Source organism: Balaenoptera borealis (assembly GCF_965194805.1).
Source record: "Balaenoptera borealis genome assembly, chromosome: 11".
NCBI classification, from domain to species: Eukaryota; Metazoa; Chordata; class Mammalia; order Artiodactyla; family Balaenopteridae; genus Balaenoptera; species Balaenoptera borealis.
In genome coordinates this window covers 4,618,031-4,635,384 of record NC_138868.1, presented here as the reverse complement: position 1 = coordinate 4,635,384, position 17,354 = coordinate 4,618,031, and the positions used below count along the sequence as shown (strand labels likewise).

The following is a 17,354-nucleotide window of genomic DNA, read 5'->3' as shown; positions in this document are numbered from 1 at the left end:
ATGTGCATGTGAGCTGGATAAAAATAATAACTAAATGAAAAGTCAGAAAGGATAAACTGAAAGATAAAGAAATTAGATCCAGATTCAGCATAAAAAGACAAAAAAGTTAAAAATATGGAAGAGAGATTAAAAGAAATGGTTGCTAGTTAGAGGGACTCACGTATGTCTGATTAGCATTACAGAAGGACAGAGAAGAGAAAATGAAAGAGAGGTATATTTGGAGTGAGGATATCTGTGAGTTTTCCAGAACTGTTGAAAGTTGTGGATCCTCAGATTTCAGAAACCTAATGAACCCCAAAAAGGCAAATAAAAAGAAAAATCGAAGACAAAAAGAAAATTGTAAAAACACCAGAAGAAAAGACATTACCTAGACTGACCACTCACTTCGTGTTAGAAATAGTGGAAAACAGTAGAATAATACCTTCGAAACACTGAGAGAAAAACTGACAATCTAGAATTTTATACCTAGTCAAACTATGCTTACTCACCAAGGTCCAAGCTAGGCATATTTCTTTTCTTGCACCCACACCTTGCTGGGTGCTTTTATTTATTAACTCTGTCCCCTCTACTTTTTAAAACTTTATGTTGAAGATTTGTAACTGTGTATCACTGAACCCTCATTTTCTTCTTCCCCAAACATCAAGAAAGGGTTTCTATGCTTGCTGCTTATCCTTCCTCTTCTCCTATTCTTTCTTTAACCTACTGTGCTCGGACTGTCTTCTCCATCCCCCTAACTCTCAAACAACCTCCTTAACCAGAAAGGCAAGGACCTCTTCACTGCATTTACCTCTCAGCAGTGTGTGACACTATTATGCTCCAGAACCACATTCCCCACTTCCTATCAGACATTTCCACCCTATCAGACATTTCCACCTCCAACTCAGGGTATCCACACCTTAACTCCTGACCTTCACCTACAGCCCTCACCGTGCTCACTCTGTAGTCTCTCTCTGCATTCATGGTGTCCATCCACCCAGTAACATGACCCCTGAGTCATTTCTGACGATTACCTTTCTCTCTTTTCTCACATCCAAGGGGTTACCAAGTCTACTGATTCTGGTTCAGAAATGTCTTTGCTAATTTTATTCTTGATAAAAGTAAATCACATTTGTTGTAGTTTTTTAAAATGTAAATAAGCAAAAAGAAAAAAATTACAATCACCCAGAATCCCACTCCCTAGAGATGATCATTTGGCAAATATATTTCAGAGTTTTTCTGTAAAACTATACATATTAAAATAAATACATGTTGTTTGGTTACATATAATATATTAAAAAAACAAGATCATATTCTATACACTGTTTCAATGTGCTTTTATTATGTATCAATGTCAGTAATCAATATGACAGCTTGCTTTCATTACTTATCAATATAATGTTATGAGTGTTAATATTACATGTAAATAGATTTACATGCCATTTTAATGACTGAACAATACCCCATTCTATAGTGACGTCATAATTTAGTTAATAATTCCCTTTATACTGAACACTCAGATTATTTTATATATTTTGGAATAATGAACAATACTACACAAGTGGCACTGGCCTCCTTTCTGTTCCGAGAACCTGTACCCTCTCTCTCTTGCCACAGGGCCTTTGCACCTGCTGTTTCCTCGGCCTAGAACACTCTTATCAACCCACTTTCAATCTACCTCTGCCCCCTCTTCCAACACCACTCTTGTCCTCTGGGAAGCTTTCCTGGCTGTCATACCTGGTCAGCTCCCCCCGTCGCCCTCTGCCCATTGCTGCTCCTTTCCACCATGACCTCCACGTGTGTGATTGTTCTGTTCATGTCTGTCTCCCCCACTAGATTGTGAGTGCTGAGAGGGCAGGGACCGTAACTATCTTGCTCATTTCTGTCTTCCCTATTCCTGAAATCACAGGCATTCAAAAATACTTTGTGGAATGAATAAATGATGAGTGGAAAAAATGCTACAATGCGTATGTTTGAAATGTCTCTTAAATCTGTGGATTTTTTCTTCATTGCTACCATCTCTGCCCTAGTTCAGGTTTTCATCATCTTTTGTCTATACTGTTGTGATAGCCTCCTAACTTTCAACTTCCTCCACTTTGCCGTTAGTGCTAATTTCCTAAAACATATATCAGGCAAAAAGAAGCAAAGAAAAAGCGGTAATCAGAAAACACAAAAGTGGTGTTGTGTATTTCTGGTGGGAATGTAAAATGGTGCAGTCACTGTGAAAACCAGTAAGGTGTTTCCTGAAAAAGTTAAACATAGAATTACCATATAATCTAGCAATTCCACTTCTAGGTATACACCCAAAAGAAATGAAAGCAGGGACTCAAGCAGATACTTGCACACCCATGTTCATAGGCAGCATTATTCACAACAGTCAAAAGGTAGAAACAACCCAAGTGTCCATCAACAGATGAATGGATAAACACACGTGGTCTGTACATACAGTGGAATATTATTCAGTCTGAAAAAAAATAAAGTACTGATACATGCTACAACATGGATGAACCCTGAAAACATCATGTTAGTGAAAGAAGCCAGACTCAAAAGGACAAATATTGTATGATACCACTTACATGAGGTGCCTGGAATATGAAAACTAAGAGACAGAAAGTAGAACAGAGGTTACCAGGGGGTGGGGTAAGGGGGTAATGGAAAGCTACTTAATGTGTACAGAGTTTCTATTTGGGATGATGAAAAGGTTCTGGGAACGGATAATGGTGATGGTTGCACAGCATCGTGACTGTAATTAACGTCACTGAATTATACATTTAAAAATGGTTAAAGTGGTAAATTTTATGTTTTGCGTATTTTACCACGATTTAAAAAAAGCAAGGTGCAGAGAGCAAGTATGAAATGCTGCCATTTTACTGGGAAAAGAAAAGAACTTAAATAAATAAATTTTAAGACTCCAGAGGGAGACGCAAGAAGGAGGAGATATGGGGATATATGTATATGTATAGCTGATTCACTTCGTTATAAAGCAGAAACTAACACACCATTGTAAAGCATTTACACTCCAATAAAGATGTTAAAAAAAAACGCCTTCATAAAAAGGTGGTACAAATAATTCCATGTATATCAATAATGAGACAAAGAATGCAAATGGATTTTAAAAGTCTATTAAAACATGGATTATTAGATTTGCTTTTTAACAAGCCAACTATATTTAGATTACAGGAGACACACCTAAAACATAACTACCACACAGAAAGTATGAACATAAAGGGATGTTATGAGCACAACCTGCTAATACTAACCAAAGAATATGTGGCATAGCAACATTAATATGAAACCAAAAAAAAAAACGAATATAAAGCAAAAAGCAATAGGTTACAGAGATATATTTAACAGTTGATGGAATAATTCACAAAAAAGATATAACAATCATGAATTTGTATAACCCTTCACTATAGACTCAAAATATACAAACCAAAATGGAATTATAAGGGAAAAATAAGCAAATTCATAATCATAGCGAGAGGTCTTAATGCACTTTTATCAAAAACAGATAAATCACACAAAATTTAATAAGCATTTAGCAGATTTAAAAAACAAAATTAACAAACTGGACCTAATGGATAGTAAATGTATCTAACAAATAGAGAATATACATTTTTAAGTTAATATAGAATATTTTAAAAATCGATCAAACATTAAGTCATAAGGGGGCTTCCCTGGTGGCACAGTGGTTGAGAATCTGCCTGCCAATGCAGGGGACACGGGTTCGAGCCCTGGTCTGGGAAGATCCCACATGCCGCGGAGCAACTAGGCCCGTGAGCCACAACTACTGAGCCTGCGCGTCTGGAGCCTGTGCTCCGCAACAAGAGAGGCCGCGACAGTGAGAGGCCCGCGCACCGCGATGAAGAGTGGCCCCCGCTCGCCACAGCTAGAGGAAGCCCTCGCACAGAAACGAAGACCCAACACAGCCAAAAATAAATTAATTAATTAATTTTTAAAAAAAAGAAAAAAAAAGAAAAAATACAGCCATTTGCTTAAAAAAAATATATTGAAAACCAAATCTTGCGGTACATACAAAAGATAAAATCAGTACATCATGATCAAATTGGGTTTAATCCCTGGTCTACAAGGGTGGATGACCATTAGAAAATGTTGTAATAGATCAAACTGTAAGATTAAAAGAGGAAAACAAACTGATCATTTCAATGAATGCAGGCAAAAAGGCTTTGATAAAATCACCACTCATTTATAATAAGAATTTAAAAAGAAAACCTCTTAGGAAACCAGGCATAGAAGGACACTTCCTTAGCTCGAAGTGGGCCTGCGGCAGAGAAGGACCCACCCTCCCCTTACTCTGCCCCTTGACAGCAACTCTGGTTGAGCATGTGGTCAACTCCGCTCAATTTCCACTCCGCTTCCCAGCTTCCTACCCAGTATGGTCTAACCACATGACTAGGTTCTGGCCAAAGGGATATGAGTGGAAGTGACTGTGGCAGTTTCTGGTTATGCCTTGGAAGGTAAGGAGTGTGCCTTCGCCCTCCTCTTTTTCTTCCCCAGTGGGTGGAATGCAAATGTGAGGGTGGCAGCTGGGGCAGCCTTCTTAGCCCACAGAACCGAACCACTCACCTGAGGATGGCAGAGCAGCTGATAAAGGAGGTGGAGACACTGATACTGATCAGCTGCCTCAGAGCCCTGAAATGGTTGCCATTTAGAGTCTTTGAAATAGTGTCTAAGCATGTCTTCTACCTACTACAGAGCATCTCTCAAAAACCTACAGCAAATATCTTATTTCGGGCAGGGTAAGGGAATTTTAGAAGTGTTTCTATTAAAATCAGGAGCAAGGCGATGCCAGCACCAGCACTTCCCTTCCTCACTGCGCTGAGGTCCCAGCTAAGACAATAAGGCAAGGAAAAGGATGAGATAAGAAAGATACCATGGACCTTCTTTGCAGGCAAGATGACTGTTTAAATACAAAGGTGAAGGAAATTCACAGATGAATCATTACAACTAAGAAGCGGGATCCATGCAAAGAGCAGGATTAAGAACCCAGAACCAGACCCACATGTGTACTTCAAACCTTGACAGCTGACAGGGAACACATTGCAGATCATGGGGGACCATATTACGGTTTTGCAATAAATGGTGCCAGAAAATTAATTGTACACATGGAAAAAAATAATTAGATTCCTACCTAATGCCACTCAGAAAAATCAATTACAGGTGCATTAAGGCCTCAATGACAAAAAGCAAACCTTTAAAACTTTTAGAAATAGTCTAATGGCACATCTGTGTAACCTTGGGATATGGACAGATTTCTTAAACAGGGCATAAAAAGGCAATAATAATAAAGACATGTAAAAAAATAATAAAGACACGTGATAATTTTGACTACATTAAATTTAAAACTTCTGTTCATCAAAAGTCACTGCTCACCTTCAGCCATACGTATTGAGGGCCCAATAGACATCGACCTCTTGCTAGACACTGGAGATACAGTCGTAAACAAGACACAGTCCTCCTTGTTATAAGACTTACGGTCGTGCTCTCTCTTGGGGTTAGAATGAGGGTCAGACAGGGTCGAAAACCCATGTCTAGGGCCGGGATATACATCTTGGCCCCCAGCCAAACTTCCACTCCCTTCTACTAATGTGGGCTTCCCCTCCATGCAAAATTGCTTTCCTCTCCTAGTAGGCTCAGACTGGTCTGCTCCCGTTGGTAACAGCGAGAGTGGCAGCCACAAGAAGAGAGCTGGAAAAGCATCACCTCAGGCTCCCCTGCTTGGTGTGTCAGTCAAGACAGAGGTAAGGGTTCCAAGTCTTCAGTGGAAGAAAATCTGACTGCCTGCAGGTTGATGAATGAGAGTGGATGGTGGTCTTTCAGGGCATGCCTCATTCCTGTGAGTTCACGCTTTGTCACCGGTGCCATCTGCAGTCTAGGTATTCTCGTACAAGGTATTTGTATTGTCCCCCTTCTTCAGTCTACTCTCACCATTGCCCAGGAAACCACATCTACAGCCATCACGTGAGGTTTGGTGGCCCCTCTCTAGGCTGTGAAATACCAAGTGAGCACCATCTATTAAAGATGCTGTCCTTGAGGTACAGACTGTTTCAGTGCTGGCAGCCTGGCAACATTCCAGCACTCTGTGGGTAATCTTACTCTGTCACTTAACGAGAAGGTGATAATACTGTCAAGAGAATACCTGCGATACCCGATACCCCGTGGTACAGTCACTTCTCACAAGCACATTGTATCCTAGAATTTTAGCTGTAGTGTTTGAAAAGATTTGAGATGATATATATTCGAAACTCATTCTTCATTCATTGGCATCTGACAAATCCCCAGCTAGGAACACTTTAAAACATTGGAATAAATATTTGAAATGTTTTAGATGCATATTTGAGCTGGTAAAAACAATTAAAGAAATGCCTCAGAGACCAAAAAATGAAAGAGAAGCAAAAACTCAGTGGGGTAAGCTAAAGCTGAAGCCTGTAGCTATGTTAGGGCTCTGCTGATCCCAACAACCAAAGGCTTTGGTCTTAACTGTTACAGGGAGGAAGAGGGGGGGACGACAACAACCATAATAATGGCAAACAGAACATTTACAATATGCCAGGCATTGCTCTAAGTGCTTTATACACTAACACATGTGTTTACATATATATTAATATATTTACATACATTAATGCTCAAGGCATGGGATCAGCTCCAAGATCTACAAATAAAGCTGGAACAGTAGAAGGTCTGTACCCAGTGGAAGAATGAACTAGGAAAAATGCCCTGCAAAAGAAAGGGCAAGAAAAATGCATGTGGGCATTGGCTTGAGAGGAGGGGGCTCACTTGGGTTTGAGACCTGAATTCATATTAACTGTGTGGCCTAAAAAAAAAAAAATCTTAGCCAAAAATTTTAGGTTGTCCTAATTGAATGGGCCACCAAGCCCCAAGTAGAAACAAACTCAAACTTTCTCTGAAGAAATGCACTCTCAAGCCAACCTCAAAGAATTCCCACATATAAAGTTTCAATGATTATAATCCTCTCTCTCTCACGCGCGTGCACGCACACACACACACACACACACACACACACAGAGAGAAAATCACAAAATACATGAGGTAACAAGCCATAATGAGTGAAAGATCTAGAGAAGAAACAAACACCAGAATCAGATAAGCAGAGACTTTAATATTAGAATTATAAGCTATAGAATATAAATTAAGTATTTATTATTCTAAAATATAAAAGAAGGGATCAAAAGTATAAGTAAGGAACAAGAGACTATAAAAAATGACCATCCAGATTTGACCTTCTACTCCACAGAATTCTGGTTAATTAATTCTAGTTAATTAATTAATCCAATTAACCAGAGGCAAAAGGCCATTTGAAGAAGGAATATTGGAGACTACCCAATCTATGATTAAAATCTTGATTTAGATTTGATTAGGGTGAAAAATTAGATAGTATAACTGCTCCCAACAAGTCCCACCCAGTATCTCAGCAAAAATTGAGTTGGAATGGAAGATGCTTAAAAAATTGAGTTTGGATTTGTTTAAAGTCGATACATGAAAGGGCTAATTAAAACTGCCATGGAAAAACCCCATACTCATAACATAAAGCCAATTCCTTCCTTCAGCGTGCTCGTGAAAGAGAAGAGCCCTTTCTCCACTCCACTGCAGAGGGTTCCTTCTCACTCTATGGAATTATTGTCCAAAGGTTCAGAATTTAACACTGATGTCACTGCCTGTATCAAAAAACATCCTGATACAAAAGTGGGTTACAATCAGTGTTTTAATAACCTAATCATGATGCAGTAAATCAATGTTTAAAATGCATAAAAATTATTAAGAAAATCATTTCCCACAGTGATGGAAAGGTAGACATGAACTACTTATAAAATCTTAAAATCAATTTTTAATAATCGATAAATTTTCAATAAAATAATCACAAAACATTTATCTACCTTTTAATTAAGTTTACATCAACACCATTTTAATTATACAGATTAACTTTATCATTTAAAAATAATTCTCAGCTTTTTATGGCTAATGGAACAATAACAACAAAAGGTTGGAGCACATGATTTCAAGTTTTGAGGGTAATCAGCAAAGGCACTACAAAGGGCGGCTCTAGCAAAGGGGGATGAGTGCAGAGTGGGCCCCTCCTCTCCCACAGCAAGAAGGCAATAGATAACCTTTCCAGACATGGGAGCAAACTTCAGAAAGCCTGAAAACAGAAGTCACTAAAATGGTAGCTTCTAGGGAGGAGTCCAGATAGTGGGGCGAGGTGGAGCAGGGTACTGGGACTTCCCATCATAATCAGATATAGTCACTGATTTTTACCCATGTGTATGTATCATTTTGATTTTTAAAAAATACAGTAATGTGGTTTTCTCTTTATTAATGGCCAATTAGTAGAACCACTCTTAATCTTTATCCAGGAGAGACTCCCAAATAAAGTAGGACAAGTGCACTCCAAGAAAATTAGATTCCATTGCCTTGAACGTGGCTTAGCTGCGGGGAGTAAAAAGCTAAAGGAAGCCGGTGGTGATGCCACGCTTGCTAGTGAAGCAGGCAACGGTGAACGCACGCCTGACTTGCTCCAGTGCGAGCGTGCCTGTGGCACACTGAGAGACAGAGTGGTGTTGCCGCCAGCACCAGTTCACGGGTCTCTCCAAGAAGCTCCGCGGGGGTACATTTGCCCATTCCTTGGCCTTTCCAAAAGCAGTATTTCCAGAGATAATTGGTTTCTCAGTGACAGACTGATACCAACCAAACCGCGACGCGCTGCGCAGAATGCTGTGTGTTAATTTATGGTGGAAATAACATTCCCTCTGGTGCCCATAACGTTCGCAGCCTCTACCCAGGGCCCCCTGCTTCTCGGGATGGAGCTACTGAGGAAGCTAAACGGCTGGCGCTGAGGGTGGTGACAGTTAGAGGTGCAGAGTCGCGGGGCACAACGGGAGGGTGCCAGCCCCCGGCACACAGCACACAGCACTTCTCTGGAGAAGGCCGCGCCCGCGGCCCCCAGCGACAGTGCCTCCCTTCCCTGGACAGCACTGGAAACGCGCTCGGAGCCTCCTTTTCCTTTGTTCCAGTGCCGACCAAGCCCCCTTGTGATGATAAACTCTTTCTTTAGTGTGTCAGTCACCGATTAATCTGGAAAGCTGCCTCTAGGCAGGAGGCTCTTTCTTGGGCTTTTCCATTATGAGGTAATCAATAAGTTAAACCCTTCCTGGAGACTCATCTTACCTCCACATCCTTAAGAGCTACCTCATTCTGTCCCCGGTCATAGTCTGCACCTCGCTCTAGGCTTCATGGGTTATTCGCGGGCTCCCCAGTCGCCAACCCAGCCAGCAGCTCGGCAGCCCCTGTCCACAGGAAGCCGCGCCCACGCCCGGCTCTGTCCACTCTAGGCTCCACCGCCTCGTCCTCCACCACATCAGAAGTTCCATCCGGGCCGGCCGCTCCGGCTTGACAGTGTCACGTGGTCCGGGCTTTGCCCTCTGTTCTCCTTCCTCCTCACCCAGCTGCATTTTTAGAGCTCCTGATCAGTGGTCTCGTGGCGTTTCCAGCGTTCGGACAGGTATAGGCCTCGCATTCACAGACTAAACCAATGACAACTCAGTATTCACATACAGTCAACCCTAGATTTCAACATTAACTTTAAAAAATCAGATTTTTTTTCCGTTTTGTTTTGTGAACCAAGTTTCACAGACTTCTGGATTTTTACCCACGTCTGCACCCCCATATCACTGTCCCATCACTGGAGCTCTCAGTGACTTCAGCAGAAGCTCTGCAATGGAAGAATCACGTGGAGATGGTGGTTAGGGTTGTTAGACATCGGGCGAGGCGGCATCTCCCGTTCCATCACGTAACAAAGCTAGGCAGGCACTCAGGGCAGAAAGCAGCAGCTAGAGCAGAGGCTGAGAGCGGGCAGACCACTCCAGTGAGAGTCTCCGCGTGACAGGGTGGGGACGGGAGCTCGAGCGCACGGTGCCGTCAGTCGGGGTGGACGGTCCGCTTCCTATTTCAGCCACACCATCCACCCCGGCCCGTGATTCTGCTTCACAACCTGCCCTACCACCCCGCTGACCGAGCCTCCCGGGAGCTGGAATCCCTGGGGGAGAATTTTTCTAAGAAGAATTCAATATAGAGTAAACCAATTCATCAAACTTTTAAAAACTAGGAGGTGGAAATGTTACAGTTAATGCTCAACAAGGATGCAGTGTTTAGCACTTGTCTGGGGGACTAGACAATGTAAACCAAAATCCAAGAAAATCACACCACTTGAGGTCCTTTCCTGGGTTAGTTGGTCAAGATAACACCAAAAGATCCCAACCAGGTTTATGCGGAAAGTGTGGCTTCTTGTTGCTCTGGTTTACGAGGAGCGTCAGGACGCAGCTGTTGAGTCTTAACTGTAACCTATACGCTACTAGCCGTTCAGGTCTGTCTGGACTCTGCTCCACTTACTGACTTCTAAACGACCTTATTTCTATTTAATAATGAAGGATTTGTGATTACTTACAATTTCAGACACTGGGATTTGGTACAGTTACATGGCTTTTTAGACTTTGTGTCCCATGAACTAACAGTTACTCTATAAAGATTAAAAAAGAAAATGTATTCAGATCGTTACTCTTTAAAAAGAGACTTAGCTAAGCATCTGGTGTTTTTGAACGAATACTGAAAATCTCAACACCAGAGAGTTATAGGTGTTATTTATCGGTGCCTGATCATGAGGGGGCGTGGCACGCACATTCACACGTGGGGGAGCGAGCCTGGCCAGGTCCAGCTGCACGTCCAGGGACCCTATCGCTGTCTGCTCCCCAAGAAGCCTTCCCCGAGTTTCTTCCACTGATCTGTTTAAACCTCTACTGTGTGTGGCTCCCCACACCAAATAGCTCTTTTTATTTTTATTTTCTGTATTTTCCAAAATCAGGACACTAATGAAAAGTGTGAATTAAAGACTAACAGGTAAGTGACTGTTCGCATTGCTAGAGCTGTCCAACCAGTATCACCACCTGTATCAAAGCGTGTTTTGAACGTATCACGTGGGCATTGGGACCTCCCTCCTCACCGTTCCCTTGGGGATTAGCCTAGACGCCACCTCCAGGGGCAAAGGAGGAGGAGAGATGGACGTGCGCTGGATGCTGCTAAGCCCGAGAGGCGGCTGCGGGTTAGGAAATCGGGACAAGCTCCCAAGCGCTGCTTAGAAATGCTGCTCCCTGAGGGAACTCGGGATGTTGGCCGCGTGAGACGGTGGGTAGATCCTGGCGACGAGGAGGAGCACACGTGCCGAAACCCCGGCTGTGACTGGGGCTCTCCCTGCCTCCCTCGAGTTCGGCCCCCTGCTCCCCGAGACCGCGTGTGCAGGCTTCGCCTCTGCAACCACTGGCTGCTTCCGGGCAGGGACACATCCTGGTCTCAGGTTTCCTACAGGAGCTGCTACAGTACTTGGCACACACAGGGCTTGCTGACAGTCCCCTGTCACCCCACAGAGCACGGGAACTACCCTCAGCCTGTGCTCCGTGCCCTCACAAACACAACCGTCTCCAGCCGGGGCTGAGGTCAGTCTAACCTCAGCTCAGCCCACCCTCCCCTCTGCTCTGGCTGCTTCGCTCATCAGGGCTCCGCCACTCTTCTCACCGGCTCTGCTTCTGTTTCGTGACCCCGTCCTCCCTCATTTGAAACAGCAAATGGTAACTGACTCCTGGGTGAGCTGCTAAGTGTTACTTCTTCTGGAGCTGTCTGTCGTTTTTAAAATAATGTCCCCATACTATGTCACTGAATGCTATATTAATTTATTCTTCGTCTAGTCTAGTTTTCTCCTTTATAGAGAGGAGAGTTGCAGCCTTCTATTCCCATGGGTGCCTGGAGGTGGCAGATCTGGCTATACTGCTCCTGGCCCACCCACCCTGGATCACACGTGAGCTGTTCAGGGGAAGGGGACATGCGCACAGACTTCACTGCTCTTGCCCTCAGCCCTGCCTCTAAAATGGGGCACGAGGTGGCCTGACTACCTGTCCAGAGGAACCAAAACTCTTCCCTTTAGAAATGAGGTGGGGGTCCATGGAGACACTGCAGTGGTGACCTGCCACAATTGTGGAAGCAGAGAGGACAATTCACTGAGTATCTGCAGTGTCAGGAAGATGCCAACAGGCACTGACTAAGAGATCACCATGTGGCCAGGACTGTCGTAAAAGCTTCAGGGGAACACCAAAAAATATATATTTTTTAAAATTTACAGTGCCTGTTCTAGAGGAATCCACCAAATAATTTGGGACATGAGATGATATATACAATTGAAAAATTAGAGAACAGAAGATATTATATAATCAACTATCAAATTATATGATACTGACTGCAAACGACATAAGATTCAGGGGCAGTTTAATAGAGATGTAAAAACAAAACAAACTACTTCTGAAAGAAGTAGAACTTGACATTGACTTTCAAGGGTGTGAAGTTTTTTGTTATTCAACAAAAGGATGTTTCAGTTGAAATAACAGCAAGAGCAAAGACACCACATCAGGGATGAGCACAGAGCGCCTGAGGGGACAGTAAAGGGACAAGTTCATTGTAATGGACTAAACTGGGAAAACACTTCCATGGCTCTAATAATGTTTGACTACTCTTTTTGCCAATCTGAAAAGTAAAGGGTTAGAAGAGATCTGGACAACTCTGCCTCAGAAAAGCATTATAAATAAACTGTACCACAGGTGAGATATGACCTCATCTTTAAGAAAAAATTTCCAGAGAAGCGGACTCTTGAATATTATAATGTTCATTATGTCACCAAAAATAAAGGCATCAATGATGTAACAAAATCCACATTAACGCCTGACTGATAATCAGATTGTTAAGGCTATGCAGAGTGACAGGACGTGAATTTTTATTCATATGATAAGGTAGTTAATAAGTTAGCCAGTTCACCACCTATCTCTAAAGAATGCCAATTGGGTGAATTCACCCATATGGACTGCTGGCCGTAAGGTCCAAGCTGGCCTGCTTCTATGTCATCTACTATTTTAGAACGTTTAAACCGTATTGGGCTGACAGAATTTCCTTTCTGATGTCTTCAGACCTAGCTTGACCCTCTTATCTTGTGGAAGTTAAAAAAAAAAAAAAAGCCTAACAAAACATCTAAAGAGGTAAAGAGGTCTAGCAAATTAGTTGTGGTTGGGAACTCATACAGAATGAAACAGCCAGCAAACAGTTTTCTGACAGCTCCCTCACCACAAATAATAAATTGGTAGAGATTCCAGTACACCGTCAGTACTATGGATGTTGAGATAAAAATCATCTGGCTGATTCAGTGGCGTGACATCAAATCAAGTAATTATTTGCAGCAAAAAAATACAAAAACAAAGCTCATGTTGTTCCTGGTACATCATTTATAATAGAAAAATATTTTATGACCTGCATAATTCCTTCACACTAGAGAAAACCTAGTAGAGACTGGGAAGAAGGCAGGGGGAGGGTGGGAAAAAGGAGAAATACACTGCAGTGAAAACTTCCTCACTACTGCTCCTCTGTGGAAACGTGTATCAGCTACAACACAGAGAAACCTCGAGTGGCACCGTCGCTCTGAGAGCACACACTTGAACTAAAGTGTTAGAAACACCAAATTCCCTTGAATGTGCTAGACATGCTAAAGCACACAGTGGTGCAATACTGTTGGCCAGATGCTCCCAGATTACAAGAAAGATAAAGAGAGTATCTTCAGGATCGTAACGTCCTGGGTATATGGTGTAATACTATGCTGGCGGTATTACATACCAGCAGAATCTAGAGGTTGCCCACATAGTTGTTTTGTCCAGAAACATTAGGAGCCGTGATTATAGAACCAATTACAACGACAGCAACCATACCCTCGCTGATCCGTCGCGCCAAGAGGGGAGCCAGGAGAATGGCTCCTACAGTCTTAGTCCCTCAAATTAAGTGAGAGTCATCAACCGTCTCCACAACCAACAGCTAAGACCGAAGCAGCAGCAAATCATGTGAGCAACCAACACTCTTCAGCGACGACGCAGAGGTGAAGTGTTGGCTGAATTCCAGCAAGTCTCCAGAACTCCACCTAAGCCTCTCACACCGCCCCGGACAACTCTCCTCACACTCACCAGCGCCTCAGTGAAGATGTGCCTGATGGCAGACACTTCAGGAGCCCGGAGGCTCTAGAGGCTACAGTCTACGTTTCCTGAATTGCCTGCCCTGATTTCTTTCGGGTCCTCTGATGTACATCTGCATTAGGCTGCGTGCCCCAAACTTCGGAAGGCAGGAAGAGACTGATCTCCATCACCAACTAAAGGGTTCCATGAACAGAAAGGGCTGCCCCGTCTACTAATAGCACATGAATGTTACTCGTTAACTCAACAAAGAGTTTCGACCAGCTTGGTTAGTTTAATTAGTTACAATTATAGACATGACTTTAAAATGGCAAGACGAGGCCCCAGATAAGTGCAGCCACGTCCTCCTGGAGACCGTGTGCCTCGGCCCCTGCCATTGAACGTGAACTGACCGAACAGGGAAGGCAGCGGGCAGAGGCGGCCATAAAGGCACATAAAGACTGCCATCGACATTAGTGACATTAAGTGACTGCCACACCATTACTTATATTGATGACAGCAAAAAAGAAACAGAGCAGCTAAGCTTAAATCAATGTGAACTCAAGACAGAGCTAGGAAGGGCAGCAAGCCTCTGAAACACTGACAGCGGATGGTGGACGGAGAGTGGAAGCAAATGGAGGCTACAGACCAGTCTTTCCAGCAACCACAAACCAGACACGCGCAGCAACGCTCTTAGTGCACTGCTGAATATAAACATCATATTTTAGAAGTCATGAAGGTTTGCAGGTAAAGCTAATTTTAAAACTCAGCAAAAAAATCACAAATGTACCCAAGAGCCTCTTAAACTCTTACATTAAAGTAAGTGACAATTGATTGCTTTTAATCCTTACCCAGCCAAAGTTATTTTTGGTGGTCCCGGAAGAGTTGATCCCAAAGGGAAAGCAGACCCGTTGATTACGGATGGTAAGGCTCCGTTATCAAGCTGTGTAAAGTCAAAGGCAAGCATAATTTGAATTAGTATACATTTTGAAAGTTTATTCCCATCAGCCCCTAGGTACAGATAAAAATGATTCTTTTTCTTCTGGAGGTTTACATCACAATCCCTTTACATTCATCCAGGCCTTATTACCACCATGATTCTGCTAACACCTGAGCAGGTTCCGGCCGAGGCTCTTCAGCAGAAGTGGGAGGAGCCCAGCCCAGTCATCTCACCCCACCTGACCACAGGATGCCCTGGGGTGAGAAAGCCCTGACTGTGGACAGAGACGGAAATGGGCTATGGATTCTGGACCAGGCCATCCACAAGCCGGCAAGCAGTACACACAGCTGTCAGTTGGCTGGCCGGCGATATTGCAACGGGCATCTTTTTCATTTTGATGAACTACAAATTGTGAAATAAATTCAACTACAAATTTCTGTAAGCTAAAAATGTTCTTTAATTATTATTATATTCTTAGTACAACACAAGAGATCTTGACATCTGAAGTCTCATTGGCAACCATTACTTTTTCATCTAGTCATAAAAAATTTTGTAGTCAATTTTAACAAATTCAAAAGCAATGTCATAATCTCTGCATTATCCATGTCCTTTGCTTTCTCCGTTCTCATTTTCCTTTATATTATCCATTAGCATGGCTCACAGGGAAAGGAAAGGGTAGCAAAATCAACGCTGACCTAATTTTCTTCTTATCAGAATCTTGAAGAAATTTAAAGTGTTGAATGAATTTAGGTTTTGAGATTATTTGTATATATCACAGTTGAACATCCTATCCTTGTCCCTTCCTCCCTGAAAACTTGAAATTTAAAAATAAGCTTTATTTAAGAAGCATAGTCTTGGAATTCCCTGGCGGTCCAGTGCTTAGGACTCTGTGCTTTCACTGCCGAGGGCCCGGGTTCAGTCCCTGGTTGGGGAACTAAGATCCCACAAGCCGTGAGGCCAAAAAAAAAGAAAGAAAGAAAAAGCATCATCTTGGAAAAACACATTTTATTCATCTTCCTTCTTCTCTCTCTTCTGCCTCTTTTTAAATTGTGTATAATCCCTGCTGGGGCCTGAAGATACTGAGAAACCACTCTGGGTCCAACTCCTTCATTACAAATCCGCCCCCCACCCCAAACCCCGAGTTCCACGGAGGAGTCACCCCCAGGACCCGCCCTCTTGGGTCTGGCCGAGAGCTGGGGGGCTCTGCTCTCCTCTCACTCACTTTACTGGAGGGAAGTGTTCACAGGTTACTGCAACTGTTTCCTTTGCAGTCACCCAGACACCTAATTATTGGGCCAACGTCTCCAGGTGGCAGTCCAAAGTTTTGCATTCTTTTGAAGAAAGGATTTCACAGTTCTCGGGGTTGAGACAATTCTTTGCATAAACCAGATACAATTACTCTTTTTCTCCTTTGCTTATTTTGCCCCAAAGTAAAGCAGAGAAAGAGAGATGTCTTTTCAGTACTACATAGGTGGTAAATCTAGGGCAGCTTTATGCTAGAATCCATGACTTTCCTCGGCAATGTCGAACTGCTAGGATGGAAGAAATAAACCCTAAGAGGGTGCTTCCCTGTCACGCCACCTGGGGATCTTGCTAAAATGCAGATTCTGTGTCAGTGAGTCTGGGCTGGAGCCCGAGATCCTGCATTTCTAACAAGCTTCCTGGTGATGCCCATGCTCCTGGCCCACACACCGCACGCACTTTGAGTAGCAAAGCGCTGAAGAATATACAGAATTGGGGTTTGGCAAGGAAGCCAGGGGTTCTAGGGTTGCAGCAAATGCGTTGCTAAAATAATTACCCCAAGGCCCACACTGGATAAGAGGTCAGGGGGAGCCAAAATGAGGTCGGTCTAAACACAGACAAGAAAAAGAGGGGAGGAGCAGAAAGAGGGAGACTATGGTCCAAAGGGGCCTTTCAGTGCACGAGCTCAGCGGTAGAAAAGCAAGTCCAGCGTGTGCCTTGCTGACTGGGGCTGAAACCATTAACAAAACAAGGCCGGTGGTGTGGAGGAGGCCAGGAGGTAGAGGCCTACGTGCAGCATCAACAGAGACTTGCATCAGGCGCTCACAGCATCAGGCTGACACTCATCTCCGGCCCTGATTAACTCCTCGCCCCTCCTGGATAATGGAGCATTTGAGAAGTTTTTATTTACTCACTCAGCAAATATTTCACTCTATTTATACCCACTGCCTCAGAGATCTCCTCTAGTCTCGTGGCTTTAAATGCCACCTCTGCGCAATGAGCCACCGCAACGAGAAGCACACACACCGCAGCGAAGAGTAGCCCCTGCTCGCCGCAACTAGAGAAAGCCCGCGTGCAGCAACAAAGACCCAATGCAGCCAAAATAAACAATAAATACATTAATTAATTTAAAAAAA

The 17,354-nt window shown here is 43.3% G+C and overlaps 1 protein-coding gene across 3 annotated transcripts in view; it reads right to left on the bottom strand.

The window, feature by feature from the left end:
* The window catches only part of TESMIN (testis expressed metallothionein like protein), a 48,125-nt gene that overhangs the window by 17,680 nt on the left and 13,091 nt on the right, over window positions 1-17,354 (bottom strand). For all 3 annotated transcript variants that reach the window (XM_082342570.1, XM_082342568.1, XM_082342569.1), the window contains one exon: window positions 14,888-14,979. In XM_082342570.1, the coding sequence (XP_082198696.1) occupies window positions 14,888-14,979 (92 nt within the window). The remainder of the gene's footprint in view (window positions 1-14,887; window positions 14,980-17,354) is intronic.